Source organism: Miniopterus schreibersii (assembly GCF_964146895.1).
Source record: "Miniopterus schreibersii genome assembly, chromosome: 8".
NCBI classification, from domain to species: Eukaryota; Metazoa; Chordata; class Mammalia; order Chiroptera; family Miniopteridae; genus Miniopterus; species Miniopterus schreibersii.
In genome coordinates, this window is record NC_138109.1 from 26,917,902 (window position 1) to 26,943,351 (window position 25,450).

The 25,450-nt window shown below is 44.4% G+C and overlaps 1 protein-coding gene across 30 annotated transcripts in view; it reads right to left on the bottom strand.

Moving 5' to 3' along the window:
- ERI3 (ERI1 exoribonuclease family member 3) overlaps positions 1-16,463 on the bottom strand; it is a 118,794-nt gene extending 102,331 nt beyond the window's left edge. For 4 of the 30 annotated variants that reach the window (XR_013999445.1, XR_013999446.1, XM_081145917.1 and 1 more), the window contains exons 1-3: positions 16,069-16,441; positions 13,994-14,069; positions 2,477-2,754 (exon numbers count right to left, since the gene is read on the bottom strand). Coding sequence is in view for 27 of the 30 variants with exons in the window: in XM_081145917.1 (XP_081002043.1) it covers positions 2,477-2,754; positions 13,994-14,069; positions 16,069-16,203 (489 nt within the window). In the remaining 3 variants the exon portion in view is untranslated. Of the gene's footprint in view, positions 1-2,476; positions 2,755-5,086; positions 5,198-13,993; positions 14,070-16,068 lie in introns of those variants that run through there. The other 26 variants (XM_081145911.1, XM_081145915.1, XM_081145901.1 and 23 more) reach the window with 18 other exon arrangements.
- Positions 16,464-25,450: the final 8,987 nt, after the last annotated feature.

Sequence of the window (25,450 nt, forward strand, 5' to 3'; positions counted from 1 at the left end):
GATCCACTCAAATCCATCACTATGTCACAGCAAGAAGTTAGATTGATCTGACAGGATTTGCTCTTCTTCACAAACCCATGTAAGTTATTACTCAGTACCCTCTGCTCTTCTAGCTGTTTGTTGATTGATTATCTGACGATCAGGTCAAGTATCTTCTCTGGAATCACAGTAAACTAACAGGTCTATAATTTCCAAGATCATTCGTATTCCCCTTTTAAAGATAAGCAAGACAGCAAATGCGTCTTCCTGAGTTCTCTAAAGCAGCAGCTAATGCTTTGCTAATAATGAACCAGGGCAGCCAATTCCTTAAGTGCCCTTGGAATCACATCATCAGGGTTCATTGATTCTGTAGATAATCTTTAATCAGGCCCAGATCCTGGTAAACAGCATGAAGCCCTAGCTCAGCCTAAGTCTGAAAGACCTTGGTGCCTAAGTCTGGGAAGGAAGTTGGTTATACAGATGATTTAAATCTGTACTGCATTATGTCTTCAGCATACAATAAATAAATTTTAAAAAATAAAAATAAAAAAAACAATGTCCTTGAAAGAGAGATGAAAGGTGATACTGACACATCAAACTGAGACATGAATCAGGCTTCACCTTCAACAACATTGGTAGGACCCTCTGTAAAACAAGAGAACAGAGCTACACAATTATCTGAGCTTATAATCTAAATGAAAAGTTCAGAAACAAACATACATTGGTGAGGAGGCAGAAAAAATAGGGACGGCAATAAGGGAGGTGCCAAGCAATCATGAGGTTCAGAAGAGGGATGAATCATATGTAACAGAGATGTGTTGGATTTCAGATTCTATACCAGTAAGGGAAATAATAGGGTATATTAGGATATGGATCCCTGATTCCCAGCCTAAGAGAATCTACATAACCAAAATCCCCACCCACCACCCAGCCACACCCACCACAGAATCTCCAGTTCTGGGAGGCAGAGAAGACCCTACAGCATGGGCTGAGAAAGTAAATGTGGCTCAGGTAGCTTCTAAGCTGTATTCCCTTTCATACAAGGTTCCTTCCCTTAGGACATGCTCCTCAATCTGCTCCTGTCTTCTGAAGCCTTAGTAGGCCTGATTCCAATGCCTCAAAGGCAGACACTGCTTAAGGGAGAATAGAAAAGAGGAGAAATGGAAAGGAAAAAGGATTGTGGTATCTGCTTTATGAAAAACAATCTATTCTAAAGAAAGAACACCTTACTGGGAGAGGGATAAATCAACCATGAGCAATGAACTGTTTATCTCTAAATGGACCCCACTCCTCCCTGTCTCCCAAGTGCCTGATGCCAGTCTTTTTTTACCCCTTCTCCTTACTATTCCCAATCAATATGTCTAATGCATCCCAGAACTACACACCTGATAACCCAGGCGAACAGGGAAGAGTTAGTCCTAGAGCCAGGCATACCCAAGGTCCCCACACTACAATGAACGCCGCATCAGCTCCCAATCATTCCTCCAAAGCAAACACCAAGCACTCTGAGATCACCTAGCAAAGGTGTCCCCCTGCTGCTAATCCAAGCTTCCTAGTAGCACTGCCTTAAAAGGTCTCTGGATACAGTTGGTGACTAGGGAAAAAAAAACAAGCAAAAAAATGTTCCTTTCCAACAGACCACAATGGTATTTGTTCAGTTTATCTAATACTGCATAACAAATCATCCCAAAATTTAGTGGCTTAAAACATCAATAATCATTTATTATCTCTCACAGTTTCTGTAAGCCAGGAATTCAGGAGTGGCTCAGCTGGCCAGTCTGGCTCAGGGTCTCTCCTGAGGTTGAAGTAAGATGTCCACTGGGGCTGGAATTATCTAAGGGCTTGACTGGGGCTGGCAGATTCACTTCCAAGAAAGCACCAAGAAACATGACTAGCAAGTTCATACTGGCTTTTAGCTAAGAGCCTCAGTTCCACTACACATGTGCCTCTCCACAGGGCTGCTTGAGTGTCCTTATAGCATGGTGGCTAGCTTCCTCCAGAACAAGTGATTCAAAAAAGCAAGTGGACTGCTTTCTATGACTTCGCCCCAGAATGTCTCTTCCACTATATTGTATTGGTTATACAGCTCTGATTTAGTGTGGGAGGGGAACTACCAAGGGTATGACTATCAAGAGGCAAGGATTGCTGGGGACCATCTTGGAGGGTGACTACCACAGCATTCCTTAAAGAACATGCAGCAGTAGCAGTGGGAGAAGGAAGGCGGGAAGGGAAAGGATGGGACAAAAGGAAATATTTGATTCCCAAAAGCTGAGACCAGAGAGAAACAATGTACCCAGTTCTCTCCAGAGACTTCTCAGGTCTGCCTTACCCTAGCATGTCTGCCTTACCCTAAGTCCTGCTTCCTAGGCAGGAAGTCCAGATAAATAGCTAGAAGCCAGAAAGACATGAGAAAGTTCCTCCGGGTCCCAGGAAGCAAGATTATCCTCCCTCCCTCCTTACCACCCCGCCTTTTCTGAAGCAATGATGCAACAGTTACCTGAGGTTGAATCTGTGGCTTGTCGCACGTGGCCTCAAAGTCCAGCACTAAAAAGTAGTGATACCTCTGGGGAGGGAAGGACACCATTGCCGCCATGGATGCGCCAAAGCCGTGGGCCGCCAGCTTTCTGGTGGATATGGAGCAGAACTCCGGAACACCACAGGGAGCAAATAAGTGGGAGCCCAGCACTTTTCTTGCTCTTGAAAGTAAATATGAAGAAAATCGAGCTGCTCCAGTCTGCAAAGGTGCTAGCATTGAACATCCAGAAGCATCTAAAACTTTAGGGGAGGAAAATTTAAAAAACAAAACAAAACAAAAAACACAAAAAAACAGAGAGCCTGGGTTACTCCCCTCCCACTGTGGCCCTGTTCCATCTAGTCTTCAGGGATAGTCACACAACATGAACCACTCCCCAGATTGTTTCTGGGCCCCTTTCCTAAATCACCGTATTCATTATTAAAGTTCAAGACCCTAATACTGGCCCCTGCAGCATTATGACAGCTTGGAGTTGCCCAGATCATTCTCAAAACAACATGCAAAACTGGTGTTCATCTTGAAATGGAACTCTCAAGTTCAAAAGAGGAGAGAAAAATTCTGTGTTCCCTTCTCACGTGGCAACAGTTAATATTAAAGCTAAGCGTCCCAAAGTAACAGGAGGTGACCCAGTTGCACAAGTAGTCCTGGGAGCTAAGTAGACTCAGACAGAAAGCAGAAAACACTCAAAATTCTCTCAATTCCATTCCCAGCCATTTGTCCCTAGCTTTCCTGTCTGTATCTTGACATCTCTCCATACTTTCCTTCTCCAACGTGAAAGCAAACAGAGCCAATCACAGGGGAACTTGCTCGTGATATTCTGCTGATCTCCAGCCCCCACACCAGTAAGTGGCACTCTGGGAGATGAATAAGGCCTGCAGAGCACAGCTGGCAACAGCCTTAGGCCTTCCCATTTGCTGCCTTTAGAATCACTCTCTCCACTAGAGGCCTTGAATGACTGCAGGACTTTTTTAAATAGGGAAGAAAAAGAGAAAACCCAGATGTGGCAGTAATGGGAGCATTGCTAAAAGTCTAGTAAAGTTTCTGAGTGAACATGTGCAAAAAAAAAAAAAAAATCCAAATGACTTTTCAAGTTTTCCCTTTAAATTTGCAGAATGTCTGCTCCTTAGAGGGCTAACTAAATATAAAAATCAAAGCCTAAGTTTTAAATAACTCAAGCTCTCTTTAAAAAAAAGAAAAAAAGGAACAAAGCAGAAATTTGGTGTTTCCCCCCCCTTTTATACTAAATACTCAAATTCCCTCAAAGTCAAAAAAGTTTCACTGCCAATACAGAAATGGCCCTAGTTAATGCCTTTTGGAACCCCATTCTTACAGAGCCAAAAGCTTGGCTCTGAAAGGCTGCAAATGGGCACTTGCTCCCTCATGTAGGGGGAGGGGGAAAGCAGTCTGTGTAGTCACTACTATCTGGGTGGACATGGGACAATACCAAGTATCACTTCTCATCCTGGCTCTCCCGACTCACTGAATGAGCTACAATAACTTGCCTGCACATTTATTAGGATACATGATAGTGTGTGTTCTCAATTTCCCTATCTCTACAGTGAGATTCCATGTGGATTCAGTAGAGCTAAGACCAAAAAGTATTTTACGTTCTTCATGGTTCCTGCATAAGCACAGTGCTTGTTTTCATCATAGCTTCACAGCCTCTCCAAAAATGCAGCCAAAACTCAGCCAGGGGTAGACAATGAACCTTCTCTCAAGTTTCATTAGGGAATTCCTTGGAAAGGCAAATGGGCCAATGTTACTTTGAAAGCTGGAATCTAAAATAACTCTTCACATCACCCAATCCTGAGCAGTACTGAATCCTTGATGAGATGGGAGACACCAGTCTGCTCAGATTATGCATTCTAGTTTAGATCTAAAGTCCCTCAGGGCCTTAGAATACTTCTCTAACCCCACAAAGTCAGGCCATGCATAAGGACTTTTGAAAGTCTTAATGTTCTCAAGTGTGTGAATATAGTGTATAAGGTGTATATATAGTCAACCAGACCTCATCTGTTGTGATTAAGGAGGACTTCAGGTTTGAATACTGGCTTTACCAGTAATTTACCATGGCACAATGGGCAAGCTCTGTTCTTCAATTCCTCACCTGTAAAATGACAGTAATAACAGCTCCGACTCCTTAAGTGAGAATGAAATGAGAGGGCACACATAAAGCACTAAAAGCAATTGTTTGGCACATGAGGGCTCAATAAATATTAGCTTACTATTGGGAGACTCCAAGATGGCTGCAGAATAGGTAGAAGCTACACTCACCTCTTCCTGGCACCAAACTGGATTTACAACTAAATTATAGATCAATAAATATTAGCTTACTATTATTACTACTATCCTATTGGGCTATGCCCACCTGGTCAAACCTGGATCCCCATCCTTTGGGCCTGTAAATCTACTTAATGCATAAGGCACTCTCAGAAAGTAACATTAATGTCTCCTATATCATCCTGCATGCTCTAGACCTCTCATATAGCATACTATATATATGCTCCATCCCCTTCCATGGACAACATATTGATGGCCAGAGGTCCTCTTGACTGCAGACCATACTTTTCTCACCTGATTTCACCCACATCAAATAGCTTCTCTTGTAGGAAGTCTTGAGAGCAGACATCAGGAGACCAGGCCTCCACATGCCAGCAGTCACTGGGTTTTATATTTCCCTTGCTTCTAAAAACCAAGTTCAAGTCAAGTCAAAAAACAGAGGGCACCTCTTCCTCTTCCCTTACTGAAAAATTCAATCTAATGGCTTTAGGTAGGTGTTAACAACAGTTGGAGTGGGGGAAACAGAAGGGTCTGAAGGTTAGTATGAGAACCCAAGTAGGTGAAGAGAGCATCCATACAGATGCAGGAAGGCGTGATGTTGTAGTATTCAGAGCCCCTGTGGGGTATGGAGAGCACCCACAGGGAAGTGGTTGGAGGAGTCTGATGTGGGGAGTCATGGGCAGGGTAAAAAGGCACCCAAGAGGGGGAAAGAGCAGTGGCAACAATGGGAGATTACTTACATACAGAGGAATTAATTAAAGAGGGCATATATTAAGGGTAATGGAAACCCTTCTATTAGAGGATAGAATTAAAATATGGAAAAAGGGGAAAAATCAATTTCTGATATATAATATATAAAAATAAAGCTAGATGCAAATGTATGAATACACACACAAGTACATACACAAATATATAAACTCACACATATATATTTTCTAGCTCTGTCTACTGAAGGGCCTGGGAGGAACAACACTTCAATAGCAGTGAGCACACACCCAGTTGCTTTCTAAATAATATTCTCCAGAGCTCTTTGGAGAAATGGCTAATTCCAGGGTTATGGCAGGGAAAGGGACAAGATGAACCTGGAACATCCTGTGTCAGCAAGGAAATTCTCAATGATAGGAACATATCAAAAGGATGCAGAAGTCAGCTTCAAGGGAATCCCACTGGCAAAATAGTATTAATAGATTATAATGCACTGAATAAAAGGGAAACCCATGAATCCATACAGATATATATAAATAAATAAATTTAAGTTTGATAAGGGATATTCATATAGCTTGAAAGTATCTCCCCACAAAATGCTTATTATTACAGGGAGTAAGTTTACAATGGGAAACCTGGCAGAATCACCTTAATCCACTGAACAAAATGAACATCATGAATAAGGAGATAAATCAAAGTCATGCACCACATGATAGAATGCAATGAGAAGAACAAAGCATCATTTCTGTGATATTCCTGTCAAAGATGCACTACCTAAATATAATCATTAGAAAATATTGGACAAACACTAATTGAGGGACAGCCTATAATGTTCAAAAGTATCAAGGTCGTGAAGGTTAAGGTATAGTTACTTAGATAAGTGTAAAGGAGATTAAAGAGACTTGATAACTAAAAGCACAATTCTGAATTGGGTCATTTTGCTACAAAGAACATTACTGGGACAAGTGGAAAAATTTGAATGGTGTTTGAGGATTAGATAGAGGTAACGTTATCAATGTTAATTTCCTGGTTTTCATGGTTGCATTTTGGTTAGGTAGGAAAATGTTCTTGCATGTAGGAAATACATGCAAAGTATTCAGGGTGATGGCGCATTAGGTGGGCAACGTAACTCTCAAATGGTTCAAAAAATGTTTTCTTTATATTAAATTTCCAACTTTTATGTAAATTTTGTCTATTTCAAACTTTTAAAAAAATTACCTTTTAATCCATATGCAATGTGGTTTAAAAAAAGAAACCGAGAACAGACAGTGTGTAAGGTAGCAATCTCCCCGCACTGTCCGCAAAAGGTAGGCTGCATGCTCTCCTCTGGCAGGGAACTGGCTAGTCTCCATCATAAGAGCCCCCAATTGGTGCCCCTTCACTGGGCACTCCTGCCAAGATTACAGCTTCCTTGGGAAACACCCCCACCCTCAGTGCAGCGGAGCTTCACCTGCCCTTGCTTCCTCTGGCATCTAGGAGTCTCTCTTTTCTACTGATGTCTTTACACTTCAGTCACAAGTTTGCAGAATATGAGTCTAGAACTTATATTATCAACTGGGACTTGGGTATCTAGTTGAGGGGAAGAACACAAAAGGAACAGTTTATGATTCTGTGTATTTTTGCTCACGATCTTTCATCAGAGTCCAAGATTTATACACATTTATTCTCAGATACTCTTTTCTTTCTCCTAGTAAATTAATGGTAGTAAGAAGCCTATGGCAAGGAGGAAAATGAACAATTCTTTTCTCAAAATGAAGGGATCAGCCCCCTGGGGCAGGGGAGGGGTAAAGAGGACTGCCACAGGGCCAGTCAGATTTGGAGAAACAGGCCTGCGCCACAGCCCCTGGAGGATGGTCTCTGTGCAGAGTGTTTACACAACAGACACCAATGGCTCCTCTGCAGCCATTACTGTCGGTCAGGTAAATAACGCATGTGCCAAAACACACATTTAATGAGGGAAATAATATGCCTTTATAAAAAGCCTCAATCTGTATTTACCTGAGAGACCAGAGAAGCACCAAATCACCAGATTAGTGGAACCACAGAGGAGTCATTCTGGTGTCTTGGGTAAATAGACATTTTATAGCCTTCCATTACTGGAGGGGGGAAGGGAGGGTAAAGGGAGGGGGGCCATCCTTTAACATCCACATCCACAGGCCAGGGGAGCCTGGGGGATGGAAAAGAAGAAAAGCCCATCGTGAAATACGGCATCTACTCCCACCCTATCTCCCCAACCACATATACTTGGAATCAGGGAACGGGGGGGGGGGGGGGGGGGGGGGGTTGTACATCCTTGGATTCAATCCTTTCCATTAAAAGCTAGACTGGGAGGCACAAGATTCCAGAGAAACTCCAAGGCACCAGAGGCAGATTCTGAGTTCAGCTGACTGGAAGCACCTGGGTCAGCAGCAGCTTCCCCGTTCCCAGTCCCTAGAGCAAGACCCTGTCCCAATCTGACTTGTAATACCACAACCACTCAGGCACCTGAGTCGCAGAGGGATCAACAGAGAATACTGTAATACCTGCCTGGAACTTACTCAGTCACAGGCTCTAGCTTAGGCAGCTAAAAATAGCCTGGGAAAAATATAAATAAACTGCAGGGCTTCAAAAGTGATAATCTTTAATCTAATGAACGCATCCTTACCGCCAGAGCACTTTCTATGAAAATCAGACTGTCAAAGGTGAAAGAAAACCCAAGAGGCAACATAGTCCAGCCAGCCAATGAAAATGAGCCACAAGGTTCACATAGCAAGTAAGAGTAAGAATAGAACCCAGAGCTCCCAACTCCCAGTTCAGGGCCTTGGACCACTGCCCCAACACAAGGTGTCATCACCTGTTCCCCAAGCTTCTGTGCAATCTCACAGTGGACACCAAGGGCCTGAGAGCTAGGTCTAGTGTGCTGAAAGGCAGAGGTTGAGACAACAAAGCTTGACATACCCTGGAATCTCTACACAACTTCCTGATGGCCCCAAAGTGGAATGGGAGAAGGAGCTCTAAAGCTGGGTCCTCAATTCAACAAAACATTCTCCTCTCTATAATCTGTCACTCCTTGGCCTTTAGCCACAGCTACTTCTGCTCCAACACAGGACTAGGGAAAGCTCACCCAACATCAGAAGCAGCTGCTAATCCCAAACTATTAGCAGAGCTAAAGCCACTAAAGACCTCCAGGAACACCAAATTCTGGTGGCAACATCACAGACCACTGGAGGTTCCCTCCCCCCATGCCTGTCTCAGCAGGTCAAGGCAGCACATAAAAAGAAGCGACTGTGACTTGCCTGCTATTTGCTAACCCATCAGCCACATCCAGCAGCTTGGGCAAACTCCGTAGAGGGGCCAAAGCTGGGGAACTCCTCTTTGCAAAATCCTACAAGTCAGTTGTGACCCCACTGCATACAAGAAGGGGCAAAGGCTTATTTCCTAATACACTATAAATAGGATAGAAATGGATGAAGGGCAGGATATGGTACTCTTACCCTGTTCAGCACCTCCCACACTCACAGGCAGCATCTGACCCCAAAACCTTCTATACTCCTGCTTATAAGATGGAGAACTGATATAGAAACAAGGAGTCATATAGCTAGTTGTCAAAATGTTGGTATTAGCCAAGCTTAGGTTCAAATCCTGACTCTACCACATATTCTTTGTAATAACAGCTATAATAATACCTATCTCTTTGGGGTTCACAATTTAGTCACACAATGTATACAAAGAGCTTTGCACAATAGTAAGTGCTCAGGAAAAGGGAGCTACTGTTAATACATGATGAAGAGGAAAGGAAAACAATATTTTCTGAAAATCTACTGTAAGCCAGGCACATTATTAGGAATTTACATATTTCATCTCATTTAATCCTCTCAGCTATCAAACAAAATGGGTAACATTATTACCATTTTACATATGAGAAAACTAAGGCTCAGAGGCTCTTACCTCTTTAGGGTCCTGTTCTCCTCTCCCATGTTTGAGGGCCCACATTTCCCCAATGGACTGATTCCCCCATCAGCCATAAAGCTAACAATGCATATCAACTTCAGTTTTTTCTTTTGAAGTAAGGTGTGACTTTAACTCAAAGTAACTCAACCACAAGCAATAATTAAGTTTGTCCAATTCATCCAAATTTGTTTGCATAACAAATTTTTAAAAATATATTTTAACTAGAAAAACAAATTGCAGCCCTGGATACAAAAAGGAGAAACAGGAAAGGGTACCCTGGATTAAAACAACTGAAGCACAAGGAACTCAAAGCCTCTTCTCAAACACAATTCCAGAGGAGCCAATCCTCCCATCTCACAGAGCGGAGAATCTGGCAGGAGGCAAGGTGACAACCAGCTCTTGCTCAGCTCCCCAAATGTGATGTTTCCTTTTACAAATCTGTGCCTTGGCAAATGCTCCTTCCTCTGTTTTAAAATGTACTTCTATTTTCACCAGGCAAATTATTGCTCCTTCTTCAAAATCCAGCTCAAATCTCCCCCTTTTGGGAGCTTTCTCTGATACCCCATCATAAAGTGAATTGCTTAAGTGTGATCCAGTAGCACAGTTTATCCCTATTCCATAACTTTTATCGCACTATATTGTAAGATTTTAGTTATCTGTTTCTCCTCCTACCAGTCATTTTCAGGGAGGTGAGGATGGAAGATAGCAGGTATAGTTGTATGTGTGCACGCGCACGTGTGTTTAAAAATCGTATCTGACATGGTAATTTTTTTACTTGTTTTTGGTCAGATCCTTTAATAGAAAGAAAAGCATAAGATTAGTTTTTTCCATCTAAATAGTGCATGAGTTTAAAAAGTTTGAGAAACACTAAGCTAGACATAAATCCTTAAGGGCAAGGACCACGTTTTATTCATTTCTGTATTCCCAGCACAGAGCCAGGCACAAGTGTGAGTCAATGTTTGCTGAATGAATGTATATACCCAAAGTCATGATGTCAAATGCTCTGGAATCAGAACATGTTAGAGCAAAGCAGAACCTAAGCACCAAACAAAGCTCCTCGCTCCTCCCTCCTCCCTCCTCCCTCCCTCCCTCCCTCCTCCTCCTCCCCCTCTCTCTCTGTCTGTCTGTCTCTCTCTCCCCCTTTCAGCCTGAGCCACCCCATTCTGGCCTCCCAGTTACAGAGAGAAGAGAAACACTGCCTTGGTTGCCAGAATACTATTAAAAGGATTAATTTAGGAACCAGTGTTTGGACTGTCACATCCAATCACTACCCACAGATCTACAGCTTCCCAAATCAAGCTCATGCAAAGAGGAATCAATTGCAAGGACACAGAGCATCTGAACAGGCATACTAATGGCCTCCTGAGGTGCCAGCGGCCAGCTCTGACACTCCCATAAATTATCCGCCTTTTGATTTTACCTGTAGCTGTGGGGCACAAGGCACAATTTTGAACATATCAAAGCAATCTCTCGTAACCCAAGGCTCCCCCAAGAATGTCCCCAAAGGAGGACGGGATAAAAACAATGACCCAAAGGGAATCTGCTTCCCAACAGGCCTGTTCCTAGCAGCCATCAATTAAAACCCAACAGGACCTAGTGGATAAAGTAGGACCCAAATCAAGCCTAGAAGAACTGGATAAGGCATGCGCCAGAATGCATTTCTGCAGTGACTATACATCTTTCACTCAAAGGAAGAGAAATCATAGCAATAAACTAACACAATGTCATCTGGAGGCAAATCTGCTCTAGCTCTCACAATACCTAACAGCATGACCTTGGGCAACACGTTTAACCTTACTGGGCCTCAATTTCCTCAATTATCATCCCTGGGTAGCAGGGATAATAATGCTGACCACTGCCCAGCCAGTGTTGCTCAGTGGTTGAACGTCGACCTATGAACCAGGAGGTGATAGTTGGATTCCAGGTCAAAGCACATGTCCAGTGTGTGTGTGTGGGGGGGGGGGGGGTGCAGGAGGCGCCGATCAATGACTCTCATCATTGATATTTCTCTCTCCCTTTCCCTTCCTCTCTCTGAAATCAATAAAGACATATTTGAAAAATAATAATAATGCTGACCACCTGACCCACTTCCCAGAGTGGTGGCAAAAAGTAATAAAAGACATTTTAGAGGTACTTTACAAAGATGTAGGGCCACAAGGGTGGCAACAAATGACCCCAATGGATCTGGGAGAGATGACTGGTCACACTTCAGTGAATTTCTTTTGGGTAGCTGTTCTCTCAATTCTCTTCACTGATGTTACTGGGACTAAGGTCCACCCTAAAGAAAGCTCTGGGATTCTAAACAGAACTCTTGCTGTCTGAAAATTTCCATTATGAAAAGCAGTGCCTTGCTTTAGTTGTAACTGCCTACTGTCTGCTGACTGCCTCTGCCAGGGTCCCCGCTTCTATCACATGGCCACAATTACAACTGTGAGGACCCAAAACATACTAAGCCAAAAGCCAACTCACCCAATTACTGCCTGCCTTTTTAAAAATTATTAATTGTGTAAAATACCATTAGTAACAGAAGTTAAAGACACTGTGCTACGAGCTTTACATACATTACCTCATTAAATTCTTTAACCAACCCTATTAAGTTCCATTATCTCCATTTTACAGGTAAGAAAGCTAAATTCATAGAGGTAAGTCACTTAACCAAGGTCACATAACACTATTATCAGAAACCTACAGGCTTCCCTTCAGCAATGCAAGTACACTGGGGCTTGTAGGAGGAGGAAGACAATTCAAACACTCAACTTCATTTGGTCCCTATGCCTGACTAAGAGACATTCCCAAAACCAGGAAAAAAAAAAGTCATCATTCTGCCCCAAGCAAGGAGAGGCTGGGTAGGACATATAATGAGGATAATTCCTGGAAAACTTAGGAAAATGGGTCCTCCTCTGTGTGTATACTTCAAGAAGTTCAAAGCAACTGACATTAAGCTATGAGCCCTAAGACCAAGATCCCTACCAGGGCTCCATTTATTCATCACTTCTTTAAATAGAAAAGAATTCCCAAAGACTTTTCAATCATGACACCAACTTTCCTTTCCTACACCTTTTCTAGTCTGTGAAATAGGAACTGGTATCATCAACAAATTCTTTGGTAGCCATCCTTTAAGCTCCAGCAGATGACCTGGAAGTTAGTAAAGGGAACAAGTATATACATATATGCAAAGATTCAGTTATACTCAATCTTTAAGTGTCAAAATACTGCTTCAAAGAGGGAAATACAAAATGCTGCTCATGTAACTGCAAATCTCCTTAATGATCTCTCTTATCCAGTATTGTCCCCTTAGATCTATTCTTAACACTGAAATCAGAGCAAATTTTCCAAAACACAAGTCTATTATCAGTCCACTGCTTAAAACCTTTTCATGGATTCTTACTCCTCTTCTGAAAGTCTGATCCAGAGACTGGCAAACTATGGTCCACAGGCCAAATCCAGCTGCCACTGTTTTTATAAAACTTACTGGAATACACCCATGCTCATTCATTTTTATACTATGGCTGCTTTCATGCTGTAACAGCAGAGTTGAGTAGAGTTGAAGAGTTGTGACAGAGACCTGCAAAGCCTTAATATGTACTGGTCCTTTACAGAAAAAGTTTGCTGACCTAGTCTACTTTTTCTCCCCACCCACCACCTGCTCCTAAAGAGCCCATAAGGTCCTGGCTTCTGTTTACCCTTTCTCCTTCATTTCTCACCTTACTTACCTGCACCCTGTCCACAGAATACTTTTTCAATCACAATAAACTTCAGTTTCTCAAATTAAACAAAGCTCTGACCTTCACGCTTGGTCCCTCACATTTCCATCTAATTCCAGATGAGGAGGTTACTTCCTCTGAAAAGCCTTCTCTAAGCGCACTGGTCTGGGTGAGAAACCTTCTGAGTACTCCCAAAGCACCTACACTTACCTTATTATAGCACTCTCAGACTGTATTATAATTGCTTCTTTACTGTCTCCCGCATGAATCTGTAAGCTCTTTGGTGTCAGGGGCAGTAGCTATCTTATTTATCACCACAATCCCAGGACCTAGCAAAGTGCCTGGCCCTTAGTTATTAAAGAAACAGCCTCTGAGATCCTGGATATCAATATTAGAGTCTACCTTTTTAGCTAGCTCCAATCCTTGTAAAATGGAGAAAGGCTGGGATTAAGCATCCACCCAAAGGTGACTCGCAACCCAAATTAAACCAAGATCCCAAAGGCCTTGTTCAAAGGTATTATCAAAAGTCTAATGAATGTGTTCCTTCCTACTGTCTAAAGATGGGTATTTCTCAGGATAAAGAACTATTCCAGTTCTATTAAACCTTTCTGAACCTAAAGTAGGTGTTCATGCAATGCCCACAAAGAAATCATGACAGAACTTGAGAGTCTGGATACTCTACCTCCAACTCTCACACTTAAAGACTTTGGGTAAATTTCAGTGGTCTTTGAGCATATGGTGTCTTATCAGAAAAAGCTACAGACAAATACAATCTTCACCAACCCTGACCCCTCACCCTCCGAGCATAAATACTTTTAAGAAAGAAGTCAAGCGAAACTTGACCATGCAGCAGAATTCTCACCTCTCCTTACTTCGAAGATGCCAAGGCTGGTAGCTGGGGATGCTGAAGGTTCTGTGAGAGCAGGAAAGCCCCAATGCTGTGGATAAATACACATCTCTGCAACAAGTCTATTTCAATACATACGATCAAATCCTCAGGGGGCTGCTGTTCAAAATAATTTAAGTACCAAGAGTATATTTCAAACTCCTAAACTCAAACTACTTTGGGATAACAGCCATCTATGTGGAAGGACAGTGCCTGTACAGAAGTTTCAGAAGCTACTAGGTACTATATATTTTGGAATGATGAATTTTATGTTCTCTAGTAGAATATTTTTCTTCCTAAGGAGGCTTACCTCCTAGAAACACTAAACATTTACAATATCTAAGCTTGGACTGAAAAAGAGGGCCATGAAGTGTTGGCTCTCTGGATAATCTCAGAATCCTAGTCTAGTCAAGGAGAGGACACTAGTAAGAATGACAATATTCAGAACTCAGGAACTGAGGCCAACACTGGAGGAGGGATTGGTTGCCACAAAGCCACAAGTCATATTGCAAATGGCCACATAAACCAGGAAACACTTGCAGGATACTTCCAAGTCTGCCTCAAGTTCTTAGAAAATCAAGGTAACCAAATCCCAAATCAAATCATCAATGGACACTTATTATATTTATCACCTAATTCAGATCTTCCAAAGACCACAAGTTGCAGAGGTGCCCTTATAAGCCAGCAATGTCCTTTGCACAAAGAAACACCTACGTTTGGAACCAATCTATTCCTGTCTACCCCTCTATCACATTTAAGACTATTCTACTCAGATTCCCTGAGAAAATGCCACTCATTAACTTAGCCCATCACAAACAAAACTCTTTTCAAGATGAAAGGGAATAAAAGCACTTTTATTTCAAATTTTAAGTTGGAAGGAGAGCTCTCAGCCAAGCTCTATGACCTAGCTAGCCGATTATTTACAGGATCTTTGGGCAGGAATTGTTAATGAGCTTTTAATTTGGAGTGCTTAAGTTGCCAAAGTGCTCTGAGCTCCAGTGAAGCACCACAGAATCCATAAAGGAAACCTTATCAATCACTTCCCGGCTGCTCCCTTCCCCCACCCCCCACCTCTCTGAGGAAAGGCAGCCAAGTGGGTTTCTAACCAAGATCACAGAAACACACATTAGTGGAGTCACACTCCAAGTCCCTGTTTATAAATTGGCTTTTAAATGGTAGGGGATTCAGGTGTAATATACTTAAGCTCCAGGCATGAACCCACTAGAACAAGGCATGCTGTGTATGATAAAGTCAGAATAAAGCAGAATTTGATGAAGCCAATTTCTGGTAGAAACTCTACAATCAAAAATCATTCAGCCAATCACAACGTACTATAGTTCAAACAGTGCAGAGTCTTTAGCCAATGGGATTGGTATTTTTTTGCCCTTCCGCTGGGAGACTGATAAAAAGCTAATGCCATAGAAGTGGCCAGACACCTATAGCAGAGGCAATAACAGACACCATCAGTTTGCAAAATCCAGCCCTAAGGAAAGAATCCAAACCCCCAATGAGGGGCCACATTCAGCATATTCTAAGTCAACAGGAGCAGTTATATTAAGAACTCAAAGTCAAGCCCCAATCCTAGCTCATGCTTTTTTGTTTTAAGAAAGCACCTGTTGCTGTAACATTTGAAGGAAAAACAGAAAACTAGCCTAGTTAGGCCCCTTATTTCCTCCTTCCACCATCACTACTACCACTGTTACAGCCCTACAAAGAGGTAAACTGCTAACCTTGTGTGTCTGTGTGTGTTGGGGAGGGTGGAGAGGATGTTCTATCTACTATTTCTTTGCTGGGTTTCAATTCTCTCTGGTCAAACCTCTCCCTCCTCCCTAGTAACCCCATGTGAGAAGTCAGTACCCGTAGTCATCTCACCCAGTCTGTCTCGCAGAGCCCTCCCCACTCCCTCTCCGCCTGAGCGTTACTCAGTAGATCATGCATCCAGGGTGAGCACATGGGCCAGCACCCAAGCTGCACAAACCGTGCGCGCCGCGACCCTCACCCCGCATGCATCAACCAGGGCCCAATCTGGGTAGCCTCTCCGCGTCACCCACCCCGGGGTGTTGCCCCCAACTCGGGCCCATCCAAGTCCAGGGGAGAGTAAGGGGAGGGGCAGGGGGCCAGGAGACCAGTCCTCCTTCCCAGGGCCGCCCCCGCCCCCCGTCAGCAGCAGGAGAGGCTGTCGCCATGGCAACGCCCGCTCCTTGGGGCCAGCGCGGCAGGCTCCCTCCAGGTGCAGGCCCCGACGTCTCCCTCGGCCTCAGCAGGCGCTCAGGGCAGTTTACGGCGACGGGCGCAGCCCGCGCCGACTGAGGCGCCGGCCGGGCTGAGGCAGGGCCAGCTCCGCCCGCTCCCCACCGCCCGTTCCCGGCCGCCTCAAAGCAGCAGCCAGCACCACGAGTCCACAACACACCGACTCACCTCCGCGCACTCTGACCCCAGCCGACGCGGCGGACGGGCGGGGGCAGTGGCCAACCGCTGAGCCTGCCACGGGCTCCTTCCACCAATGGGATGAAGGTAGGCGGAGCTTATTCTCCTCAAAAGTTCGCCCTCGCGCCGACATGCGCTCTGAGGTACGTCAAGATGGTGATTCCCCGAGGCCGGCCTTGTGGGATTTGTAGTTTTGAGGTTGCACGTACTCAGAAGAGTGACGGGGGGAGCAGGGGGGATGACTTCCGACTGTGAAAGAATTTTTTTTTTTAAATACAAAAACTTTACAAGGCCTAGAGCGACCCAAGGTCCACCTCAGAATATATTCAGTACGGTGAGTGTGGGCTCATAAGGCGACATTATATTTAGATGACACCTCATGATTTGTTCATTCAACAAGTTCCCTTCCACTCTCTGTCGTGGGTCAGGGGCGGGGAGAGAACCGAGAGGAGGAGTGTTTCAGACTAAGAAGAGAATGCTTAAATTTTTTTCTTAGGTTTCCCAAGGGCCTTCCTAAGGATGAGGGAAATGACTTGTTCAGGTCGGCTCCAGAGAGAACTTAAGGGTTAAAAGGATTCTGGCCTCAACTGTGGAGTGCTTCCACAGACAGCTTCTTCCAGCCTCTTCCGTCAGCTGGAGAGAACTCTGGCCAAGCCAGAGATATATCTCTTCATCCAGGTTTTGTTCTCTGGGAAGTGATGGGTACCAGGTTGGAGCTGGGAAACCCCAGCCTCGGCCACCAATGATGGCTTTGACAGCCTCCCAGTCAAGAGCTGCCTCCTGGGCTTAGCTTTAGTCACCAAGCCCTCTGTCTGCTGTGTGCATATTTTCACTTAAGAGAAATTATGTCATATCTGGGCCGTGCCACTTTTGTGAGATCTAACCTTAACATAATGGTTCCCATTTGAGCTGGGAATGCCTTCCTTAATCTCACATAATGGATTAGGTGATTCTGCTCTGCACCTACAGAAGTTATTGCATTGTTTTATAATTGTTTCCTTTTTGTCTCTCCCCCAGGGCTGTCAACGCCTTTAAGGTAAGCATTGTTTCCATATGTTCATGCTGTATCATTAATACCCAACACAGTGCCAGGCAAAAGCAGGCACACAATAAATGTTTGTGGACAAATGAGATGAATAAACATCAGCAGGGATAGATGTCACTTAACCCAAGGTCAGTAAAGTGGAGGCTCATCTGCCTATATCCCCTGATTCTTGGAGCTGGAATTGAGTCTTTCTCTTTCTTTAATGTCATCTAAATATTAATCCCAGTTGATCAGTCAGTGAGCATATATTTATGGTACCTCTGCTAAGTTTCAGGCACTGTTTCTGTTGCTGAGTAAGACACACAAAACCTGTATCCTCAAAGAGCTTTTATATTGAGGAGGGGAAGGGTGAGGAAGAATAGAAAATAAACAAGTAAGTAGGTAAATAAAAGTAAACAAATAAAGGCCCCGAGATGGCCTCTCCTGTCTCTGGCTTTATTATATCCTGAGTCTGGCCTGAGAATAGGGCACAGCCAACCTTCTTGGCTGTAAAAATGAAGTAAATCTACACTGTCTGGATTGGAGTCTTTCTTTAAGGTCCAGCCCCAGTATTCTCCACCGAATGTCCCATGGTCCCCTTGATTCCCTCGGAATGTGCATTTTCCTCCTTGGTGCTCTAGAGCTGAACTGTATGGTTTCTAGGACTTCACCAGACTGTAAGCTCTTTTTAGACAAAGACCAGACAAAATACATTCAAGTAATAGAACACGTTAAAAGCTCTCTTTACACTTGGGGCCTTATATCACCACTAACCCAGCATTTGGCTCCATCAAGCCTTTAACTCTGTTGTGATTCCCTCTGTTGTCTGATTTTCTAGAAAGCAAAGCCTGAGGTGAAGCTTATGTGGTAAGACTTCATTAGGAAGTATAATCCCAGGGCAGCAAGAGTGAAGGGGAAAAGGGAAGTGAGGCAGGGAAGGAAGGAAAGAAAACATAAGGTAGTATAAAGTTGACCAGAGCTTCAAAGAAAACACAGCTAGTTGCTTTGTCATACAGGCCATGTAGAACCATCACTTCTCAAACAGGGAGAGGGTTGTGTTATCCCACCACTCGGGGAGTCACAGGGAGCACCAAATCCCACACCCTAACGCACAGTGGTCATCTGAGACTAGGAATGGTGAGAGGAGTCATACGTAGCCTCTGGTCAAATTAGCTTCATTGCAGTTCCACCACAGTGAGTACATTGGAGGCTCTTTCAAAACCTAATCCTCCTCCCAGAGGAGGCTAAGACAACCAGATGTGTTAGTAAATGAGTGATAGTAGTGGCAACTGGGCTGTCCCAAAAACAAGTGTCCAAGACCCAAGGTAAGGGGTGAAGACAGGGTAAGTGAATTTTTGGAGGCAGATGAACTGAATTCAGTACCCAGGCATAGATATATCCTGGAAAGCCTCCTGGCTGCTGGTTTAAGTGACTGAGCTAAAGTGAACACTGAGAACAGAGACCAAAAGAGGACCAAGTTGGTTCTTCTACTGCCCTGTCAAACCACCAGGAAAAGCAGCAAGATGGTCATCAAAGCTGGAACCTTAACCAGCAAGCAAAAGGTAGAGAACCCAGGACCCAAGGACAGTACATGGCAGCCCCCAAACTTGGCACAGCTGAGAGAACCCAAACTGGGTCTGAAACATTTTTATCTGAGAACTGGAAAAACTGCCCCTGCTATTCACAGTCCCTGTAAGCTACATATGACAGCATAGTGCAGGTACGAGGAGTGCGAGCTCAAAGAGAGCCTCTTCAGGTTTGAGTCCTGGCTCAGTCTGCAACCTTAGGAGAGTCCCATGCCTCTCTGAGGCTCCGTTTCTTCATCTATAGAGTGGAGATAATGCTAGTACCTGCTTGTAATTAGAATTAAATACAGACGTGCTTAGCACAGTATCTGGAGTTCAGTAAATATTGGCTATCACTTATTATTTTTGCTGTTCTCCCATCCCTCCCCAACTCCTCTTCCCACCATGACCACCATCACCCCACCTCCTCACCCCCTATCCTACTCCCACAGATTTCTATGCTCCAGGAGCAGTGAGGGCTGAATCTGGCCATGCCTTCTTCGCCTTGCTCTCCCCAGGGCAGTTCCCCATGAGCCTGAGCCATTCATCTCCCTGGTGACCTGAATCTGAACTAAGAGACGGATGTGGGGTGGCTGAGGCCAGGGTGGTAATGTGCTCCCTTATCTCCCTGCCCCTCACTGGGGCCTAGTTAATTTTCCCTTTGATTTTAATATAGATTTATTGAAAGTTTCAGTTATCAAAACAAACTGCAGCAGCAAATTGGTGTTCTTTGCAGGCCTACAAGTGCCTATAAAGCTGCCATGCTCGGGAACGAATGGCACTCTCTAGGAGGTCAGTCATGGCAACAGGAAGTCCCTGGGGAAACACACACTGCAGTTTAATATTTTTCTTATTAGCCTTTTTCTTCTTGGCTATCTAAGCCTCCCCCTTTAAATCAGAAATCAAATGGAGCCACCTGCCCAGGGAGGCTTTCTTCCCCAAGCTGCTTCACTCTCTGCCTTCCCTGTCCCCTCTGTAGTCCTGCCCTCCCCAACTCTGATCCTCTGACTTCACCCTGCCTTGCCCAGTGTTCCAGAGAGAGTTGTCATTCACATGCCCCAGAGGTGTGGCTCACAGCCCTTTCCCAACTGTGGAAGGTTGGCTTGGGCTGTCCAATTACTAGTCAGAGGAAAGCATACGTAGGAAAGATTGGGGCCCCAGGCCTCTTCAGATCTACTCCTAAGAAGGGAGATGCTTTTTAAGCAAAAGAGTTAATTCCAAAAAGGCAGACAATCCTGTCAGGATCCATTGAATGCAACAGAAGCAAAAGCGAGATGATGATCCTAGAGAATGGGCAAGTTCTCCTTCCTACCCAAGAATTGTCTGATTTCATTCTCATATCCTCACTGCCACTCCCAATATGGCCTCTCCTCTCCAACCCAACTTGATTTTTCAGACCCTCCATTCTCTGGTCCCAATCTGCCTCTCTAAGAACCAACCTGGTTTCCTGCCTCCAATTGCTCCCACAGCTAGAACCACTCCCTGCCACCTCTAGGCTCCAGAATCAATCCTATCCCAGGGAGGGTCTCTATAACCTGGTAACCATGAGGATACCATCATCTCCTCTTCTGGGCCTGAAGTGCCACTGGGTCACCTGTACATGCTGCATACCAATTCCCAGTGTCTTCTCCTTGCTCTTGAATATTCCCTGCCAGTAGCAAGGGCTACCGCCCTTCCTCAGAACTCAGACTATAACTAAGGGTCCTGACAACTATAGCTATGCTGCCAGAGTGGTGGCAGGTGCTGAGGTTTAGATTCAAACAGTCCAGGATTTGAATCCTGGATCTGACACTTACTGATCCTGTGACTTGGGGAACCTCTTTGTGGTTTCATTGTACCTTGTGTTTACATCTACTCTTATCTAAGGACTACTGTGTAATAAAATGATTTGCCTCTATATCTCTCACCTAAAATAATCTAAGATCCTTAAGGAAGAAGACTGTGTCTTTATCATCTTTATATTACAAGTACATATATTTGATGAATAAGTAAAGTCACCTTCTCTGGGCTTGTTTCCTCCACTATCAAATGGAGATAATGCCTGCATGACTAATAAAACAAAGAAAGCATCTACCACAGTGCCCATCCATGTAAGGTAGGTGCTCAGTGAGTGAAGTTTCCTTCATCATTTTCCTCTTGAGGTTGGTCATCAGCCACCAGCACTCCCACCTTTTGCCTGTTTCTATCTCAGTTTCAAGTTCATCTCTTTCCTCTTGTCTACTGCAGCTTTCCCATCACTGATCAGATGCCAGCATTTACCTTGGCCCCTTTAGAGTGGTGCGAACTTCTCAAGACCAGGCTCCTTCAGTTTTTTCAGATCCACTCACAAGCTTCTGCCTCTGGGTGGCTCTGTTTCTGTTCCCTGGACTGCCTTGTAGTTCATCTATAGGAATGCAGATGTACCCTACCATCTATACAACTGGTGGTACCAATGAATTTACATTAACATTAATTACTGCACCAATCTTGCTAATTCTGGGCCCCCATTTGCTCCAGCAGGAATACCAGTCTCTAACATGTTTCTTTAAAAAAGCCTCAATTGTGCCCATGGATCATCCAAGCTACCACATTCCACTGACCTGTGTCGTTAAGAGCTACTGGCTACTGGCCTTGAATCCCTCTGTTTGATGTGTTCAGTTCTCATGAAGCCATGACAGTGCGAGAGCATGGCGCACTCTCAAAAGTAGGAAGACTCCATTTATATCACATTCAGCTAGGACATGGAGCCCTTCAGCAAGGTTGCTTGAGCTCTTAAGTGTTTCAGAGACAGCTCTTTCCACTTATTCAACCAGTCCACTTTATTCTTGTGCACACCTAATAGAGTTTATGTAAGTGATGTGAGTTTATGTAAGAACCATCATACTGAACCAGAGTCATAATCCCTCTTCAATCCTTAGTCCTATGGTGGAAACTGGCAGACATCTACCAGACTCTTCCTCCCTCTATTATTAGTTCTCCCTCTGAATCTCTGCTGGCCCTTCTAGCAATATGGTGTCTGTTGGGTTGTCCATATACCGCTATTCTAGTCATCCTGGTATATACCGGATCCAGTTATGGGCTTTTTCAAATTTATTTGCTTTTCTCTAAGAGGCTTTTCGGCTCATGTCTATTCATCGACTGATTGAATACATATTTGGATCAGGGGATGTTGCCTAATGCCCTACATTGGATGTAGCCAAATATCAGCTTCAAACCCACTAGGACCTCCATTACACTGCCTTTTTTTCCCCTTCAGGACTTAGTAAATAAACTCCTTTTACTGCTTTTTTCAGAATAGTAGGGCCTTATCCTCACACTGGAATCCTTCCTGGTCTTGACTTGGCATTCAAGTCCTCTATACTTGGCCTCCAACCTACTCTTCCAGCCTTATTTTCTAGTAGTTAGTTCTTTAACTTCCTCTCTCTTCCAGGCCAAAGGGACTAATTATTGCTCACCACAGTGCTTTGCACTTTTCTGCCTCCAAGCCTTTGCTGGTGGTGGTCTCTCAACTGGGATGCCTTTTCTGTTCCCCTCTCTACCTACGGAACTCCTGGAGCAATGTGACCTGCTGCGGGAAGCATTTCCTGATCCCCCAAGTGACTGTCCTCTTTCTCCTCTGAGCCCCAAAGTCCTGCACTGCATTCACTAGTGCACAGGACAGGGACTTGCTCAACAGCCCCCAGGACCTGAGAATGCCATAGGGCTTTTAAGAGGGCATCCAAAACCTTTAGGGGATTTTCTCCAGCAACTCCAGCACTCACTTTTCCTGGATTGTAACTAAGAGCTTCAACCTATCCTCCAAATGCATACTTTTTAAAGACTTAACAAACATTCTTTGAATACTTACTTTGTGCTGGGCTCCTTAAAAGCACCAGACAGGAACATGAACAACAAGCACAGTCCCTGCCTTCACAAAACTTAACACTCTAATGAAGGAGACACACCAGTAAAGAACTGAGTGTCACTGAGAGTGATAACTGTGATCATAGAGGCCACTTGCAATGAGGGTTTGAAGATGAGGCATTGATCACAGCTGGAAAGGTTTCCCAGAACAGGTGACATTTAAGTTATCTTAAAGGTTGAATAGGAATTTCTCAGGTCTAAGGAGGGGAAGAAAAGAGTTAAAAGAAGAGGGCATTCCAGGCAAAGGGAATAGCATGAGCAAAGGTACGAGGCAAAGAAATGGCCCACATGCGGGTGGGAAGAAACTGAGTACTATTGGAGCAGAAAGTATGGCAAAGCGAATGGTGAAAGAGAAGATTGAAGAAGTAGCCAAGAGTTAAATCATGCATCGTCTTATAAGCAAGACTTCGTAATGTGTTTGAACTTGATTTAAGGGTAGTAAAGAAACACGGAAGGGTTTAAACGGCAGTGACTGGGTCAGTTCTGTGTTACAGCAGTGCTACTCAAAGTTTCATGTGCATTCCAAACACATGGGGACCTCTTTAAAACTCAAATTGTGATTCTGTGGGTCTGGGAAAGGCCTCAGATTCTGCATTTCTAACAAGTTCCCTGGTGATACTGATGCTGCCGGTCCTCAGACTACATCTGGAGTAACAAGGTTTTAGATAGTGCAATCTCATCAGCCTGCCTTCCCCAATTGTGTCTACTCACATCTGCACGAAGCATTCTGCTTTCCACTGAAAACGGTTCAAGTCTGCTGTGGCTCTTGATGTGTATTTAGCATCTGTATTTTAGAAACTGTTTACTGAATGTTTGCTCCATGCCCAGCAAAGTATTTTAGAAACTGTTTACTGAATGTTTGCTCCATGCCCAGCAAAGTACCAGGTGCAGGGGGCAGGTGGTTTGGGGAAAGACAAAAAGCAAGACATTTTCCTGCCCAAAGTGTTCATGTCATCTATGAAGGGGAAGCTTTCCCTGAGCTGACCTCTGCCACACCTGTCGTAAACATGGTAAATGAGGCCTGTATCAGGGCCCCACCGCTTCCGCAGCCCCATCCGGAGATGAGACTCTATATCCCTAACAGTTGTCTCTGACCTCTAAATTAATTCTCATTCTGATACAAAAACCTTAGTCTTCCCCCACCCTCTTCCCAATTCCGGGCTACATCAATTTGTAAAACTGGAGGCAGCATATGATGAACAAATGGCTTAACTTTTCTAAGCTTCAGTTTTCTCATCTGTAAACTGGGAATGATAATTCTTCCTATATCATGAGGCTGTTGTGAGAATCAGATGTAACAATGCATATAAAGCACAGCCTCTGAAACACAGACAGCACCCAATCACTGTTAGCTATTGTTTTTATAAATATGAAAACCTGTGTGCATAGAAGCTTATTAAAGCCCTTTGAAAGCCTATATAAGTAAAAGTCCCTGTCACCCCTTGTCCACCTATGATAGCTTTTCCTGTTTGCATTGCTCCCACCTCCCTAATGCTGGGGAGGCAGAATGCAGCCTTGGATGGTCAGCATAGACAAGCTCTGCTGGATGAGGCAGCCTTTGGGGCAGGAGGTTCCAGCCAACCAAAGCTGAGGCTTTGGTTGAAGGGAGATGCTTTGTGGATCCCTTCCTACCTCAGTCCATCCCCACAGTGTCCCCTCTATCCAGGGTCACCCAGACTGCCCCTCCTTCCAACTGCAGGGAAAGAGGCAGCTTCAATCATTCATCTTAATGTCTCTATTAAGCAAGGTTATGACCAGGATGAGACAAGAAACAAGGTCTTTTAGTGTAAAAACACAGCTCCCAGGGCTTGGCCCCAGGGGACTCCTTTCCGCACACTGCTGCTGCTCCCAGCTACTGTTGCTGGCGGGCAGCAGAGCCTTCAGATTGGGCAGGAGAGTTCTGCCCTGAGTTCTTTCTTCTCTCTTCCCTTGATCCTTCTAAAGGCCTGTCCAGAGCTTTCATTTCCAAAGAGAAGAGCAATGATTTGGCCTTTGGTGGCAGCCACAGGCTATCTGTGTTAGGTCTGCACCCTGACTTGGGATCACTCTCCTCATCACCATCCCATCACTCACAAGCATGTGGAAACAGTTACAGCCCTAGCCCTGGGCAAGATAGTGCCTTACCTGGAGTCTTGGCTCACAGCCTAGAGCCTAGGAGATAACAGTATTCCTGATTATGGAAAGCCCAAGGAGGATCCTAACAAGACCATACCTCAAGTCCCTATCACTCAGAGAAGGTTTAGGAGCCATCAGTGGGGTGAGCATATGCTTAGACCCAGGCCTGGGCTATGGGGCAGTAGCTGTTGGCCCAAGGAACCCAAGGCTTACTGACTCTTACCTATACCCATGCATGGGCAAGCGTTTGGGGGCAGCAGCAAGGCCAACCCCCTCACCTGGAGAGAAAGTCTGGGGCTTCTGGAGAACTAGTATCAAAAGACATCAACAGAACACATTCAGAAGGCCTCAAAGGGAGCAATGTGCACAGGCCCACCCTTCAGAGGCATGGAAAGAGTCCTTAGGTAACTAACTTCTCAC